Source organism: Gossypium raimondii, chromosome 11, assembly GCF_025698545.1.
Source record: "Gossypium raimondii isolate GPD5lz chromosome 11, ASM2569854v1, whole genome shotgun sequence".
NCBI classification, from domain to species: domain Eukaryota; kingdom Viridiplantae; phylum Streptophyta; class Magnoliopsida; order Malvales; family Malvaceae; genus Gossypium; species Gossypium raimondii.
In genome coordinates this window covers 52,038,685-52,055,116 of record NC_068575.1, presented here as the reverse complement: position 1 = coordinate 52,055,116, position 16,432 = coordinate 52,038,685, and the positions used below count along the sequence as shown (strand labels likewise).

The 16,432-nt window shown below is 31.9% G+C and overlaps 2 protein-coding genes across 10 annotated transcripts; both read right to left on the bottom strand.

Moving 5' to 3' along the window:
• Positions 1-2,520: 2,520 nt before the first annotated feature.
• Positions 2,521-4,878, bottom strand: LOC105803098 (aluminum-activated malate transporter 14). The gene is made up of 6 exons (XM_012635094.2): positions 4,590-4,878; positions 4,354-4,494; positions 3,858-4,130; positions 3,286-3,395; positions 3,033-3,176; positions 2,521-2,928 (listed from the first exon to the last, which is right to left on the bottom strand). Exons 1-6 carry the CDS (start codon positions 4,876-4,878, stop codon positions 2,599-2,601), a joined length of 1,287 nt encoding a protein of 428 aa, XP_012490548.1. The 3' UTR covers positions 2,521-2,598.
• A 6,738-nt stretch (positions 4,879-11,616) lies between these two features.
• Positions 11,617-14,804, bottom strand: LOC105803099 (E3 ubiquitin-protein ligase UPL7). Of its 9 annotated transcripts, none has more exons than XR_008191141.1 (5): positions 14,205-14,787; positions 13,419-13,523; positions 13,128-13,217; positions 12,531-12,990; positions 11,617-12,327 (listed from the first exon to the last, which is right to left on the bottom strand). XR_008191141.1 is itself a non-coding variant. In XM_052624226.1 (5 exons), the coding sequence occupies exons 2-5, from the start codon at positions 13,791-13,793 to the stop codon at positions 12,907-12,909; spliced, it is 318 nt and encodes a 105-aa protein (XP_052480186.1). In that variant the 5' UTR covers positions 13,794-13,901; positions 14,205-14,804; the 3' UTR covers positions 11,617-12,906. The 9 variants fall into 9 exon arrangements, 6 of the variants coding, with proteins under 6 accessions (XP_052480186.1, XP_012490551.1, XP_052480185.1 ...); XM_052624226.1 differs by adding an exon at positions 13,755-13,901 and having other exon boundaries at positions 11,617-12,990; positions 14,205-14,804; XM_012635097.2 differs by having other exon boundaries at positions 11,617-12,733; positions 12,881-12,990; positions 14,205-14,788.
• Positions 14,805-16,432: the final 1,628 nt, after the last annotated feature.

The following is a 16,432-nucleotide window of genomic DNA, read 5'->3' as shown; positions in this document are numbered from 1 at the left end:
TTGAGGATTAGAACTTAGACAATCCCATATGCTCCATCCAAAAAAATGCATGGATTTACGGACCTCGGTCAAAGGGTCAAGTTTTCAAACATACAAAGCAGGTCATATTTACATATGAAGATAATGGGATGACAATAAAGCAAACTCAAGGCAAAAGACCAAATTGTTCCATCAAGAGCATAATGCAATTGCAAAATGGATATCAAAGAAAATATCTCATCAGAAATGTAAACATGGAATCTAGAATGAGGGGAATACATAGTCTAATTGCTCAACATCAAACCAAATGAACTCAGAAAAAGAAGCAGGTCTGTAGCAAGACAAACCTTGGAGGAAAACACGAAGCAATTCTATATCATAAATATCTCCAAGCTAATTATCAAAAAAAAAAATCACACGTATCAAACACAAAAGCAATTTTATCTAAAGAAAAGGTCAGAACTAAAAAAAATAAAAAATAAAAAATGCTACAAGCAAAAATAGCAATCAAACTTGAGAAACGGATATTATTCTATCGGGTTAGGAAAACTGACCAGTGACGCAAATCGACAGAAACTGAGCAAATCGGCCGAAAAAGAAAAGAAAAGAAACGGGGGGAGCAAATCAGTAGAAAAGAAAAGAAAAGAAAAGAAAAGAAAATCGGATGAAAAGAAACTGGGAGGGTAAATCGGCAGAAATGAAAAGCAAAGAAACAAGGAAGCAAATCGGATGAAGCTAGAAGGAACATAAGAGAAACAAAAGGGATCGGGGGAGGGTAAAACAGGGAGGCTTTGCTGAAGCGTCACCTAATCTGGGGAAAAGAGGGGGAATAGAAATCGGTGGTTTTCACCGATTAAGAAAGTAACGGATTAGAGGGGGATTAGCAATACATTGAACCAAACGGCGGATTAGAGGGGGATTAGGTAGGGCCCACCGATTAGGGTGTATTGGCATAGCCAATACACCAAACCAAACATAGTGTTAGGGTATTAGGTCCAACAATCAGTTCCTCATTTGCTGCTCAACAAGATTAAAGCATAAGTCATTTCATCAAAAAGTCAAACATGCCAACTCAAAATCTTTAATTGCACCAAAACTGTTGTTTTATCAATTGTGAAAGTTGCAATAATTAGCAATTTTAAAAAATCAATAACAAATTATTAGCACATAATCCAAACAAGTTAAAGGAAACTAAAATGTATCTCCTCCTAAGAATAGAACTATGCTCGATCATACACTTCCCTTATCTATGCTTTCATTTGTTGCACAAAGTATCCTCCTTTGTTATCAATAACTATCAATGTTTAAAATTTTAAAATTTTAAATTAATAAAGATAAAATTACACTTTGGCCTCCCTAAAATTATAAAAATTATAAATATATAGACTATAAAAAATTAAAATTTCATTCTCCCCTAAAAAATTGTTTTAGCTTCGCCCCTGTGTCCCCCCAACAAATTAGATGACAAAAGAGCTACCTTTCCATTTATCAAGTAAAAGTTTTCAACTAAAACCTGCTAGTTTGCTGTTCCATTTTTTGTTATAATAGGATTTTGAACATAAATATTCTCTTCACAGGTCGACTCATATTTTCCTTAGCATGTACTTCCATTCACCATTAGTTCATAAAGTACACAATTAAGTTTTTATAAATAATTCTCTCATTAGGTTAAAAACCATAAGAATAATGATAAGTATCAGCACTTCAAACTTCTTTCTTCTCCTTCAAGTTAGTCAACTAAAAGATGATGATCATAACATGGTTGCTGAATAATATTAAATCATAAATCATATCAACCCAAAAATTTTAATTGCACTAAAACTATTATTCTATCTACCGTTTCAGCATGAAGTGTAACAAGAGAAATAGTCAAAGTTGCAACATAATGTATATGTATTGTGAAAAAGACACCCAATGTTTATATAGACATGGAGGAGATGCATTTAAAATTTTGAAGAACCCTAAGTAGTTCCGAAGTTAAGAAAATAAAGACAAAAGTATAGGCATTCCGCATTGATGAACCAAATGGACCTAATGTCGATATGATGAATTAACCTATGTAATCTTAGTGGACCGAAATTAAATGATTTCATTAATTGACATAAATGTGATATAAAAATGAATAGTAGATTAAGTTCATATATTGGTTATTATGTTTTATATATTAAATATAACTTTGAAAATTAATAAAATTTACGTTTGAAAGGTTCTCATGAAGAAGGCAATACACTTTAATTATATTAATGATGATGTTTTTCCTTTTAACAATTACTTTTTTGAGTTCAAATACTGATAGGGACCATGAGCAAGATTTTTCAAATTCCATTTTCTTGTTCTTAAATTCAATTATTTGAATCCTGAGTTATTTTTGTTCTCATCTTTTCTTGTTTATTTGCAAAATAATAATAATAATAATAATAATAATAATAAATTATGGAGTCAAATTCATCTAACATTCAACCAGGACTCAATCTTTTGGAACCCAACTCACTTCCACTCGATTAATTAGCCTCAAATTATGATTTCAAAATTCATGTTTATAGCCGGCCAACGAGTAATATACCTATTTATATGTACAGTACAATCAATACATATGCACATACCTTGAAATAGTTTAATCTAACTGAAACCTCCACGTTGTCCAAGTTGTTCCACATGTTTTGCCAATTCTTCCATCTTTTCAACCATCTCCACCATCGAATACATGAAGGTAGCCAATCCTAACCCATCAGTTCTCTCCAAATTATTAGTTCCCAATGTGGAAGGACCCGGAATTTGGCTTAGTTCTTGTCTCACTGTCTTCAATTTGGGTACTATGGTATCCTCGGATCCACATTTTTTCATCTTTTTTATGCTTTCTCCCAGTTCTCTTAGTGTCCATGCTAGTGATGCTACAATTGCTTCACATGGTTCCTTCACCGGCTGACGACAGGTATTACTTTCTGATGGCTGATGATAACAATATTTGAAAAAGAAAATTCAGCAAAAGCGACTAATATATGGAAGATTCTCCCAAAGAAACATTTTGGTTTGTGAAGAAGATTTAGTCGTACCTGTGTAGGTGATTTAAGGCAGCCTTTGAGTGAAAGGATAGTTGTAGCCAAATCTCTTAAATCTTCCCCTAATTTTAGGTATATTCCCCAAGGGTAGCAAAACCCAAATTTTGCATGCCAGGGTTCCCAGCTTGCAAAATTTACCTGCACAAATTTTCGTTGTTTATCAAACAATAATAATTCTGATATTGATGTTAAGATGACAGAAACAAAGAAATACTATACTATAAACAAAAAAGAAAGAATAATATACCAATGATTCATCCTTTGTCTTGGAATGCAGGACTGATTTGCATTTACTACTGAAATTAAAACTAGACTTCTCCTTCTCATTGACATTTTCAAAGTACTCCTCGGAGAACCCTACAATAGGTGTATCATAATAAAATTCAAATTTGTGGCTATAATTTTAAAAATATAATTTTTTTTATATTCGATAATTACATTGGGTTTCAATTAAATTTAAAATCAAGTAAAATCAAATTTTTAAGTGACAAAACTCTTTGGATATTATTTTTTCTACCCACAACATTTGGACTTGAAACATTATTTAAAAAAGATTGGGTTACAACAAGCATGGGTATAAACTTTGGAATGATTTGAATGATAAAATTGATACACTTATCACAAGCCTAGGTAGTACCCAACTAATTTGAGATCTCTCCTTAGGCTTAATGTAAGGTATAAATTCTAGCACCAGGTCTAGCCCCAGGCCCTAACCTTGGGCTAAGGTGGAAATGGACAAAAGCATATGTAGAACCAAAGATTTAAGCATAAGGGTAAGTTTACTATGGCTTGTACTGTTAAAAGAAATGATTAGAAAACCTTCGAGAGAGACAGCAAGGTCTTCGAAGCGGGCGACTAAAGAGTCATGGAGTTCATCACTAGCCCAAATGGGGAAGACGAGCAAACTTATAAAGAGGCAGATAGCGAAGCCCATGGCAATTGTGGAAAGACGGTCACGGGCTATTTCCAACACTTGTTCAGCACGTAAACCCGACACTACAACCAGGCTAAACGTGAGAATGAATATCATTGCTCCGTAATCGAATTTCTTTTTAACGTTTGGAACCTGTCGAGTGTATGTTGCGGCCGCACCTGAGAACAAGATTCCAGTCAAAAGTTCAAAAATCATCGCAATGACTTCAAACAAGTCGAAAAACAACCCTTGATTACACAACAATGGTTTATCCATCCATGGACTCGTACAGGGAAAACTTGAATATAAAAAGTTTCTTTAGTTATGTCCATCCATGGACTCGTATAGGGAAAACTTGAATCTTGAGTAGAAGAGAATTTATTGCAAGCGCGGCAGCCATACCAAATATGAAGACAGTAATGCCGACAATTATAGCTTTGCCAACCCCACCCACTGCTTGGGCGAAAATTGCCGCTAAACACCCCAGTCCACCTCCTAATACTGTCCCAATTCCTCGATTTATGCCCTTGCTTAGTGTAGCGCCTGACAAACAGGTAAAAAAAAAGGTAGCAAACTTGTAAATTTAACTGAAACGAACCTAATAAATGTACAAATTAAGAAGCAATTAAGCATATCACCTGCAAAGAACTCGAAGACAACCACGACAGTCATAATGGCCCACATGGCATTTTCTCCAACTTGCTTGTACAGAGGATCAAGTAGATAGAGCAGTGAAACGAAAACTAAAGCAACACCAACCTTGATACTATGAATCACTTTTCTCGTCATATGCTTATTACTTTTCATTTCTTTAAAAAACAAATCAATGGGGAATTGACAGCAAATGTCACCAACTTTCTTCTTCTTTTCTTTAGAGCCAGGGACAACCCCTTCTCCATCTGGAATATCTATAACAGTCGAGCCCATTGCTCAAACAAACACTACCACTAAAACTCTCTTGCTCGTGATATATATATAATTTGATATCTGTTGAACCTTGATCACTTGCTAGTTGAGGGGTTTGGTGGGGGAGAACGGGCTATATATAAGCATGTCAGGTGATAGAGACAGCCATAAAGTGGGAACAAGATGATGCCTCAGCTCCAAAAGAAAAGTGGGCACGAACTAATACTAGCACTTTGTACTTACCTCTATAACCTAAAGATATGAAGCTTCAAACATACATGTGCGTAAATCCAAACATAGGATTAGCAACACCTTATCAAACATTTAATAACTTTTCATGAGTTTTTTTTTGGTTATTAGAGTGTATACTTTTTTTTATGTTTTGAATGAGAAGAATTATCAAAAGCTCTAATATTATATTAAGTATCCAACGTAAATAACTAATAATAGATGGAGGAATTGAATTTAATATAAAACTACATAAGGAAATTGTATTTTAAGAAGAGATACATATTTGAATTTTAAAACATATTATTCAGAGAGATAATTATAAACTCCAAATATAAAACATAAAACCAACGTAGAGAATACTAATAAAATAAAACATATTTACTTTAATGTTTTTGATGTATGCATAGTGTATTTTGCACTAAATCACATGTATAATATAACCATATATATATATATATTTAATATAAGATTTTCATGTAAATAAGAAACAAATCTTAAATGAAGGAGTTTATAGCGCAATGTGACGAGCCTATTGATAAATATGTAAACATTTTATAATATTAAAATAATATTTTTAAGAGATACTAGTAATCAAAATGAATAATATTTTATTATTATCTATTTTGGAATTAATTTAATTTTGGAATAAATTATTTTTAATCTTAGAACATATATGGATGTCTTATTTTTAATGACTATTTTTGTTGTTTGTAGGTTTTAATATTTGGTGTACTATTTTATTTTTTGCTATTTCTATAAATATTTAAATTCTTATAAAATGAAAAATATTGTAACATCCACCATTTGATGTTGGGCAGCTTTTGTTATATTTTATTGTCGTCCTTTTTGGCGTTCCTTAGCGATTGTGTGATGACTTTGGCAATTATCAGGCATTTTCATTTATTAATAAAAACTTTATTTTTGCTAAGAAAAAAATTTTAATATCTACCATTAGATTTAAAACTAATTTAATTTTTTAATCATGAATATTATAAAAATAATTTAATTAACCCATATAACTAATACAACAACATACATATAACTAGGAGTAAGCGTTCGATCGAATCGAATCGAATGAAAAAATTTCGAGTTAATTGAGTTAACAAATCATATTTTATCATCCTAACTCCATTTGTAATTTTCTCGAATCGAGTCGAGTGAGATGAAATTCGAATCGAATATATTTGTTCGAGTTAAATTAAAAAAAATAGGTCATTGTTACTACTGTCACCCACCGTAATCAAATTTGTTATTAACTTTCATTACCTCATAATTTATTTATTAATCTTTTATATATGGGTTAACTTCTTTGACTGCTTAGTTATTTCAATTATCTTGATTCTTGTCACTATGTATTTTGAAATTAAAATATATTAAGTGTAAAATGTGATTTTCTAATAAAAGTTATTTTAAAGAAATTGATACAAACATAAAATTTTAACATGAATATTTTATGACATCATTAATAATTAAATTTTAATATAAATATTCAATATGATTAAACAATTCAATAATATAAATAATAGAAACTATGAAATTTAATTTAATAATACAAATAGTAGATATAAATAAAATTATTACTATTTAGGTTTAAGGATTTTTTTGGATGATTTTGATTTTTTATATAGGAGTAAAGGGTGAGAAGTAAAAGTTTATGGGGAAAATAAAAAGTTTTGGGGGAATAAAATTTTGAGGGAAAGTAAATAGGTAAAATTTTGGAAGGAAAATATTAAAAAAAATTGGGGGGATGGGTTTGGGGTAGATGAGGGTGGGAAAGGAGGGGAGTAAAAGTTTTAGGGGGAAAGTGGGAGGGAGTAAAAATTTTGGGGAAAAATAAAAAGTTTTAAGGGTTTTTGGGAGTAAAATTTTGAGGGAAAGTAAATAGGAGAGTAAAATTTTTTAGGGAAAATATTTAAAAAATATATTTGGTGGGAAATGAATTTTGGGTAGATGGGGGATTGGGATGGGAGGGAAGTAAAAGTTTTGGGGGAAGTGGGAAGGAGTTAAAGTTTTGGGGGAAAAGTAAAAAGGTCTGGGGTTTGGGGTAAAAATATTAAATATTATAATTTGATATTCGAGTTATTCGAATTCGAAAATTCAACTAGATTCGAACTCAAATTTTGAAAAAAAAAATTGAGTTGACTCAAATAACTCGAATAACTTGATTCGCTTAACTCGAAATTTAAATTTTTTTCAATTTTTTTGAGTCAAATTGAGTTTTGCTCACCCCTACATATAACAGCATGAAAGTCTTGTAATTCTTACATATTACGGTCAATTCTCCCTATAACAACTCCATTTGTTTACTCAATTTTGTTTGTTATAAAAAGGTGGTTGTTATACACCTACAAAAGTATGATATTATAGAGAGATAATCGTTTAAGCTTACCTTAGAATTCATATAGTGAATTTTCATCAAGTAAAGAAAGTGATAATCAAATCAACAAAATTAAAAGACGTATAATAGACATGTATTATTGTTTTATACATCTTTAATTTTGCATTCTTTCACATGATTAATTTTAAAGTTCATAAATCTAAAAAGTTCAATTAATCAATATGATTTATCGAATTTAATTAATTAATTTATCATGAGTTACTAAAATCAAGTAATCAATTTATAAGTTTACAATGTTCCAAATTCATAATAGAATATTTAATTAGGGAACTTAACAATTTTTGAATTTATATATTTAATTAGGGAACTTAACAATTTTTGAATTTATATCTTTAACTCCACTCATTGAATATTATTTTCATTTAATAAAATATGATTAATGGATTTCTTCATGTGAAATTTAATCATTTTATTCATTAATTTTTAATTAAGATCATTTTCATTTAATAAATGATAATTATTAGGCTTGTTTATATGAAAAACTATAATTTTACTTTAAAACTTAGATAGTATGTTGTTATAGAGAGCTAATTTAATTAAAAAAATATATACTTCATAACTATGGATGTTGTTGTTATAAGTAAAAAGCTGTTATAGAGGATTAAAATAAAACATAAAAAATTATTCTAAAAACTTGTCTGTTATAGCAAAATGTTGTTATAGCGGGTGGTTTGTCACACCCGAAAATGTTAAAGGTTTGGTATAACAGAATTTCTGAGTATTTAATTAGAAAATCTTCTAGTTAAGCAGGTCCTAGTGTGATTATGAGAATCTTGTGGTTTGATTGGTAAATAGTTAGAATTCAAGTTTAGTCTCGTTACATTAGAACTAGGAGTTTTCTTTTAATGGGAAACATTATGATTAGGGGTATTAATAGTATTGACCGACTTAGGATTTAGGGGAACAGTAGTGGAAAGATTATATATTGGGAGGATTCTTTCATTCTGGTAATTCACTTTTCTTTCTTTTATCTTCTTCTATGGTTCATTCTGGAAAAAAAGAAAATTAAGAAGCAATTTGCATGATGGGAAGAATCTAGGGTGTTAGCTTAAATATTTGAGAATTTAACAATTTGGTACTATTTCTAACTCTTATGTACCTTTCGATTTAAGATAAAGGAAGGAAAATTTGAGGATTTCAGTATAATTTATTTTGAACTACGATGATTTAAGTCGTAGTTAACATTTATAACTCCTCTGCATGCATAAGAATTAAGGTTTTTTTTACATATATGCATATTTGTTTTGATATTTATATGGTTCTTATGCTTAGCTAACCAAGAAAGAAGAGACCCATGTCACACTCGGTTTTCCTTTAAGTCCCAAAATTAAAGGAATGTTAGGATTTCATTGAATGGATTGGCGAATTAATGGTCTTCACTCAAAAATTCAAAACTTTTAGTGGTTGAACTGTGATTAGTTGGATCTCAATTTTGGTTTAGTTAGATTGGAACCGACTATCTCCCTAGTGGGAGACAAAATAATGAGTAGTGATTGGCAAAAATGGACTAAGGAGATCATGACTAAAGAGATCGTGCAAACTTTGGCTATGAATATTTGTGTGTGGAAAGGAAAGAAGTCTCTTGAATTTAGCTGGTAAATTCCTTATTGTCTGCAACGTCTTCTTCGGTTGGTCCAAAGAAAAAGAGGGAGTTCGAGAAAGCTCTGCATAAAGTGGTAAATATGAGGTTCGAAGTTTGGGAAGTCGAGAATTCGATAAACTAGTAAGTCCTAGGCCTCCCTGTACTCATGGGTTAGAGGAAAGAGAAGTAAGAATTCTTGAAAAGTTTTTATATAATTATGGATTATGGGGTTTTAAGGTTTGAATACCTTTGAGTTAACCGATAATTGGTTGTTATGCTTAGCTACCAGGACAAATGAGGCTCTGGTGTTTGGACAAGCTAAGCTGTCGAGAATAAAGAGAGCTAGGTGAATTTCAACGCTCGACTTTTGGGTGATTGTTGATGGTGTGTTGCTTGCTTGAACCACATTTATGTCTGCTTTGAGTTGTGTCTAAAACCTTGGTCGTGTATGAATATGGAGGATAAGTAAGCTGTGTATGCATATGGTTGCAAGTGTTTTTGTTTAATGTTGTATGGTTGGAATTAACAAATAGATGCATGATGTAATGTATGCGATAGTAACTAGCACAATGAATTGTATGAAATGCATGAATATAGTGTATTGGGGAGTACGGAGGTATTTTACCTTGACTGGGTAGATGAAGTTAGGAATAATTGGTGGAATTAAGGAATGGGCGGTTTGATAAGGGACGACAATGGAGCATGGTAAGTCGTGGAATGTTATCAACTGGCTCGCTAGAGCGACACCGTGACAACAGTAAGGTCCTTCGGGGCGACACATGTGTAGATATTGGAGCAACATGTAGTTTAAAATTTTTGTTTTGTATTTGTATAAGAACTTTTCAAATATAGTTCAAATTGTAATTAGACTCATGAAGCTAGTTTGACAGGTTATTATAAAAATGTTAATATTATCAAAAGATTTTTTATCATATTATGATTTCACAGCAAAACCCTATGAAATTATTGATTAGTTATTAATTTATTTTATCTTACGATGATAGTCAAAATCATGAAGGGTCGGTCGTCCAGCCATTCGGTCTGGTGTTACATGGTTATTATAGAGAAGGCTAACTGTATTGCCTTTTTTATCCCATCAAAGACTCAAAGTATATATTTGCATTATCAATTATTTGGACTTGATTATAATTCAAAAGAATCGAGACATTTATTTGTATATATTATTAGTGAGATGTGAATAGGGCTAAAATTGGTACAAACTATAGTGTATTTTTATGTAGAGTCGGGGCTTCACGGTCTCACTATCAAATCCCACATATTATAGTGTTACAAATATAGGTAGTAGGAGTGTACGTATGGTTGAGAAAAAAATTGAAAAACTCGAAAAATGTTATAACATAAAGGTGGGGATGATTGATAAGTACGGTTTATATTGAATAAGGTGTGAAGAACCGATGATAGTGGTTCACATTGAATGAATCGCAAAGAATCATTAGTTGCAAGAAATGGTTGGTAATCTAGTAGAGCTGTAGAGGTTAGGTAGAAAATGTTAAGGGCACTTTTGGTTCGCTATAATGGAATAGAGGTGTAATGGAATAGAGATATAATGGAATAGATGCGTAATGGAATAGAGGCGTAATAGGTAATTCTTTTGTTTGGTTGAATGGAATGGAATAGAGGCGTAATGGTATTCTTGTGTTTGGATGAATGGAATAGAGGTGTAATAGCATAAGAAAAAAAACTAAAATGACTAGAATACCCTTAGTAGAATTTTTGTTAGGTAAATGATTATTGTTATTAAATTTTAATAAGATTATTAATATAAATAATAAATAATTTAATCATATTTTAACATAATTATTATTAAATATAATTTAATAAAATATATAATTTAATAAAATTCTTAATATTAAATATTCTTATATGAATTTACTAAAATCATAATATATAATACTATAAAATATAATTTAAAATAATTATTATTAAATATAATTTAATATCATGAATCAAAAGGTGAACCCTTTATAAAATTAAAATTAATTTCAATATCATGAATCAAAAGCTTAACACTGTATAAAATTATAACACATGATGAATGAAAAGAAATTAAATTATAATTCAACAAGTTTAGCCAATAAACTTTTATTTATTAAGTTTATATTGTTTAAGTTTAAAATAAAGATTTCAAAATTAAAATTAAATTGAAACAATTATAAATATAAAGAATTAATTTTTAATATTAAAATTAAATTTGCACAATGTGTAAATAATTTAAAACTAACAAAAAGACCAACATAAATTTTTTTACTGCAACTTTTCCAGTTTTTATTGCCAAATCCATAAATAAATTGATACAACATTAACTCAGTTAATTTTTTATAATTATAATGATTTTTCTAATTTGAAGTTATGAAAATATACTTAAAAAGTCCCTTCTACAGGTTAAAGCTAGTTAATAAAATGAAACAAATACCCTTATTTCTTACAGCATCATCTGCAGAATTATTTTCGACTCACGCAAGTTTTTTTCACCGACATCAATTAATGGATAGAATTTCATTTCAGAAAATTAACATGAGGCAAGCTATTTACTAGTCAAAAAGAAAATGTAATAGTAAATCAACCCTAAAACAGGGACTAAATTTCCTAAGATACATGAAAGAGGTCAAATACCTATGTTATCCGGCAAGCAAGGTATGGAAGTATCAGATAATATATTACTGGCATGACTATGTTCAATTTTTCTAAATTTTCCCGGATCATGCATCCGTCCCTACGTCAAACATGCATACTTCATGAACAATTTTGATTTTCTACCCAGTTCTTACAAGTTAAAATAATCTGAACCAGCTGTGGCTTTCTTCATCTTCATCGTCTGAACTTGATTTACTTCCCACTAATTCATCTGAACTATCATCACGTGGAAGGAGTTTTATCCTGTCAGCATGCTCAATCATCCAATCTGTGAATTCCGGAGAAGCTGCCAGTTCCACCATGGCTTTCCGAGTAGATTCCTGACTGAAATCTTCTCATTATTGCTCCGTGAATTTCTTCTGGAGGTTTGTCTTGTGAAAGGTTGAATAGTAATCTTGATGATCTATAGCACCTTCACTAAGCTTAGCATAATAACCTTTCACAAGAGAGTTAGTCCATGCTGGGGCAGTCTTCGGACTATTCCACATCTTCTGTTTAGAATCCACTCTTGGTGACCGACTTACAAATTCAGCACGGCCTTTCATCAGTGTTATTTGCCTCGACTGGTGCAGCCAAGGACTCTGGTCCCAGAATCCGGTAGTTGCTTGCATAAACAAAAATCATGGTTCAAATAAATCAATGCTATCAATAAAAACTCAGCAATCTTAGTATATTTGTTACAATTTCATTGAAATGAACCGAACTTTTAACATGATTTTACATACTGGTTTTTTTAAAGCACACAACTGTTTTATGATTGAAACAGAATCTGTATGGACTGGGAGCAAGGAGGATTGGAGTAACAACCTTACCACCAACAGGTTGTTTACCTGCAGCCATCACCCTATTTGGTGCTGGAAGTAACCAGTGTGTTGCAAGGTTAAACCAAGATGCCATTGCCTTCAACAATAAACTGAACAACACGTCACTAAGCCTACAGGACAGATTGCCTTGTCTTAAACTTGTGGTCTTCGACATATACCAGCCTCTCTTGGACATGGTTACAAAGCCTAGTGATAATGGTAAACCATAAATAAACTATATGTCAATTAAAACTTGAAAGACACTTGATCTTTAGCACGGACATACATAAAATTTTTAATATCTTAAAATCCTTATGGCAGATAGAAATGAATTTAGATAATAAGGAAGTTCACTTGCGCCAGTTAAAAATCTCAGGTCCTTAAGAAAGTTCAAATCCAGCATTAGAATTAATTGCATAACGAAGCTTTGCTTTCAGAGTACTTGACCGCTTGTATGTTGGAAGCTGTAACCATCCAATAGAGCAAGAAAACACATATACGAGACAATAAAAAATCACTTGTGTTGAAGTTTGATGTTGTTATGGAGCCTTTAAACATAGTAATTATTAAACTGGAGAGCATCCATCCCCCATTATTGTACCTTGAGAGTGTTATAGCATGTAGAAGCTGATGGAAGTTGCTCCACATCCGAACCTCCAATTGCAGCCCAAAGAGGAGCATCACTTGCAACCTATACAAGGTCAAGAAGATTCCTGACTTAGTTTCAGTTGTAGATGAGATTTTAGGATAGTCGTGTACCCTTTCTCCATTTGCAATTATCGTTCACCCCTGCCCTTTACAATAGATTTTTCTTTTAAATCTTGGGAAATTTCTTCCTTTTATTTTTTGTAAGTAGAAATTGGGAAAACTTTTAACAGATATAACAGCGTACCTTATGAATTGTGAAAGCCGGCTGCAAGTATTTGAACCCCAGTAAAGGAGCTCGTGAACAGCTGGTCACAAATTTTAGCAGCATATAACGTTCTTTGGGCTCAAACTGTATTCATGCAGCAGTTTACATGATTAAAACATTTGAGGAACTAAGTCAAACATGAGAAATATCAATTAAACTTCCATTATGCTAATACCTCCCAGAAAAGTTTAACAGTTCGACTTCTCTCAGAATAGCCACCAGTATACTCATACTCATATGTGAATGTGTCAGACACGGATATTTCAAGAAAAACAAGAGTCAAAGCAATTTCCAGGTATTTAAACAAAAACCTACTGTATAGAACATAGTTAATAGCAGACCTCCCATGGTCATTTCAAAAACCAACAACGGCTTTCAAGGAAGTTTTGCATAAAGAAGTGAAAACTTGTAGCCTAGGTTGCATATAAATCAATACGACTGCCATCGGTAGTAGAAGTGTACCTGAAAAATGAAGAGAATTGAAATGATACGCATGGCCCATTTTACAAAGAAATCTGATCTTTTTTTATCAGCCAAGGGGTTAACAAGGAAATCAAATAAGAAAATCAAACATGCAATACAAACAGTAAAATCAAAGCCCAATGGAAATCATAAGAAAAGAATCAATATTGCAGATTTCAGCAAAAGGAAACGAACGAGAAGAAGAAGAAGCGAACAAAAATCGATTTTAACAAACGAACGAGAATAAATGAATCACAGATAAAAAAAAGAAGCAGAAATCGATGGAAGGGAAAGGGAAATTACCTCTAAAAGGGAAACGTGGGAGAATCGATGGAACGAATGGAACGAAGCTTGATGAACACAAGTCTGTTTTTGGTCGACAAAACAATCAAATGAAAGTGAAAAGGAAGCGGTGGAGGTGACTTTGTTGGCAGCTTCTGTTTGATGTTGGGAGGGAGAGTTCTGAAGGTGGCTTTCGGCTTGGGAAAATGAGAGGGTAAAACAGGGCATAGAAATCGGGAGAGGGCTAAACGGAAGCGAAACTGAACTTTGGGCAGGGAATAGAAATTAGTCATTAAGCAGGAATACATACGTAATGTAATAAGCCCGTAATAGGGCATTACACCCAACCAAACATATGAATAGGTGGGGTCCACGTAATAGGGATGTAATGGCTATGCCATTACACCCAACCAAACATGCTGTAAGTATTTTGGCCTGTTTCTACCCATCATCAAGGGGTATTTATAGGGGAGATAGCCCTTATCTTTTGAGCCTAAGCGTCGTATCAGAGTGGTGAGTGTAAACTTAAGGTGTTGGAGTGGTGAGTGTAAACTTGAGGTGTTGTTGGACTTGACCTGAAAGGACTAGCTAAGGGAGTTGTTGTGTGGGTTTCAAGAAGATGGTGCTTAGGTGAGGGTATTGAAGAGGTTTTAAGGGCAAAACGAAAGTTACGTAATTTATAAGGGCGAGATGTCGTGAGGTTGCTTCCTTGTGGGTTTAGGCTCTATATTTTTAGTGGGCCTTCCATACTTATCCTGGGTTGAATATTAGGATATAACAAAAATAGATATGAATCATAATATTTGGTTCAATTTCAAATTGTTTTTATTAAAATTGATTCGATTTTGGTTTAATTGTTTAAATGTGTTTCGTTCGGTTTAGTTTTGTTTAATTTTCGATTCACAAACTGCAATTATTTGAACCAAGCTAGATTAAAATTTTATTCAATTTATAACTAATTTCATATTTTTAAATAAATTAATAAATAGTTTACATTTGAATTAATGAAAATAACTTAAAATTTACATAACAATAACAAGTGTGGTACAATCAATGTACAAATACAAATACATATTCTAAAAACTTGTACAATACATATTACTAGAGTAACCACACGATGAAATTTGGACCCAAAACCTTCACCTGATCTACAATTAAACCAAAACTCATTGGCATTTCATCTGATTTTTTAAACAGCATAATAATCATAAATTTCTTCGGAATCAATGTGAAGGGAAGGGTTAGTTGTTTGTGATTATTTATTGGGAGGGTTATACTCATAAAATGGAGTATTTCAAAAAAGTGGCATTTATAAATATGTCCATTGCAGAAAGGCCTGCAAAAAGCCTAATGGTTGGTAGAAGAATTAAGTTGCAATGTCATGTAATGCTGGAGTTTGGGTGCATCTTCTATCTCATGCTTTAATATCCTCTAATCATACAATATGATCACAGTTGTCTGATATTTTGATGCTACAGACCAAGTGTAAATTTAAGATTGAATATATGTTAGGAGAAAGCGCTTATTTATATTATATAACGAGGTTTAGAAATATGGTTGGTTGACATGAGTGAACAGAATGTACGGACAAACCATAGTGATAGTGGGGAATGTTGCCATTTCCCCACTTTATATTGTCTGTTTGTTCCGTGATTGATTTGGCTTTATTTCTTTTTGTTATCATTTGAGTCATTGAAGCGAAATAGAAAGAGCTCAATGGTTGATTCAATGTACTCTCTTTTTTATTTTATTTTAATAATGTGTACGAAAACTGTACGTTGTTGGGAATTTCAAAGCACTGAATAAGTGGGTAAAATCATACCTTTTAAAATCCCTACTATATTTATTTATTTAATTAAAATAATAATGTTGATTTGGGAGTAAAGCACTTTTATGTTTATGAGAGTGGTGCCCATGTTCTCTCCATAAAATGAAAAACAGCTGTTCTGTCAGTCCAAATTGGACCCATCCTCTAACATCTTCATCTTTCTATATTTAGTTGAGGGTTTATAATTGAAATCGTGTGGAGTGTATCATATCATCAGTTTTCATAGTATTGCAATCCTAGCTATGTAGTTAAGTAGGTTTTTTTTGTCTTATTGTATAAAATAATAATTGAAAGCAGAGGCAGAATATTACGCGGAATTAGCTCAAATTGGTGGACCCTAATTTTGTCATTCATTTTAATTGAGAGGCAGGAACCTAACTCGGTCGTAAGTGGAGATTAAGGTTGAAAATGACATTTGCCT

Excerpts from the sequence above, each read along its gene's own strand:
- LOC105803098 (XM_012635094.2), bottom strand. The coding sequence starts at position 4,878 with ATGGGCTCGACTGTTATAGATATTCCAGATGGAGAAGGGGTTGTCCCT. Across the intron at positions 3,396-3,857 it reads CCTTGCTGTCTCTCTCGAAG|GGTTCTCCGAGGAGTACTTT; the intron begins GTTTTCTAATCA and ends CACCTATTGTAG. Across the intron at positions 2,929-3,032 it reads GCCTTAAATCACCTACACAG|CCATCAGAAAGTAATACCTG; the intron begins GTACGACTAAAT and ends TGTTATCATCAG.
- LOC105803099 (XM_052624223.1), bottom strand. The coding sequence starts at position 12,944 with ATGCAATTAATTCTAATGCTGGATTTGAACTTTCTTAAGGACCTGAGA. Across the intron at positions 12,734-12,880 it reads GAGATTTTTAACTGGCGCAA|GCTTTGTAACCATGTCCAAG; the intron begins GTGAACTTCCTT and ends CATTATCACTAG. Across the intron at positions 12,328-12,553 it reads AAATAGGGTGATGGCTGCAG|CAACTACCGGATTCTGGGAC; the intron begins GTAAACAACCTG and ends TGTTTATGCAAG.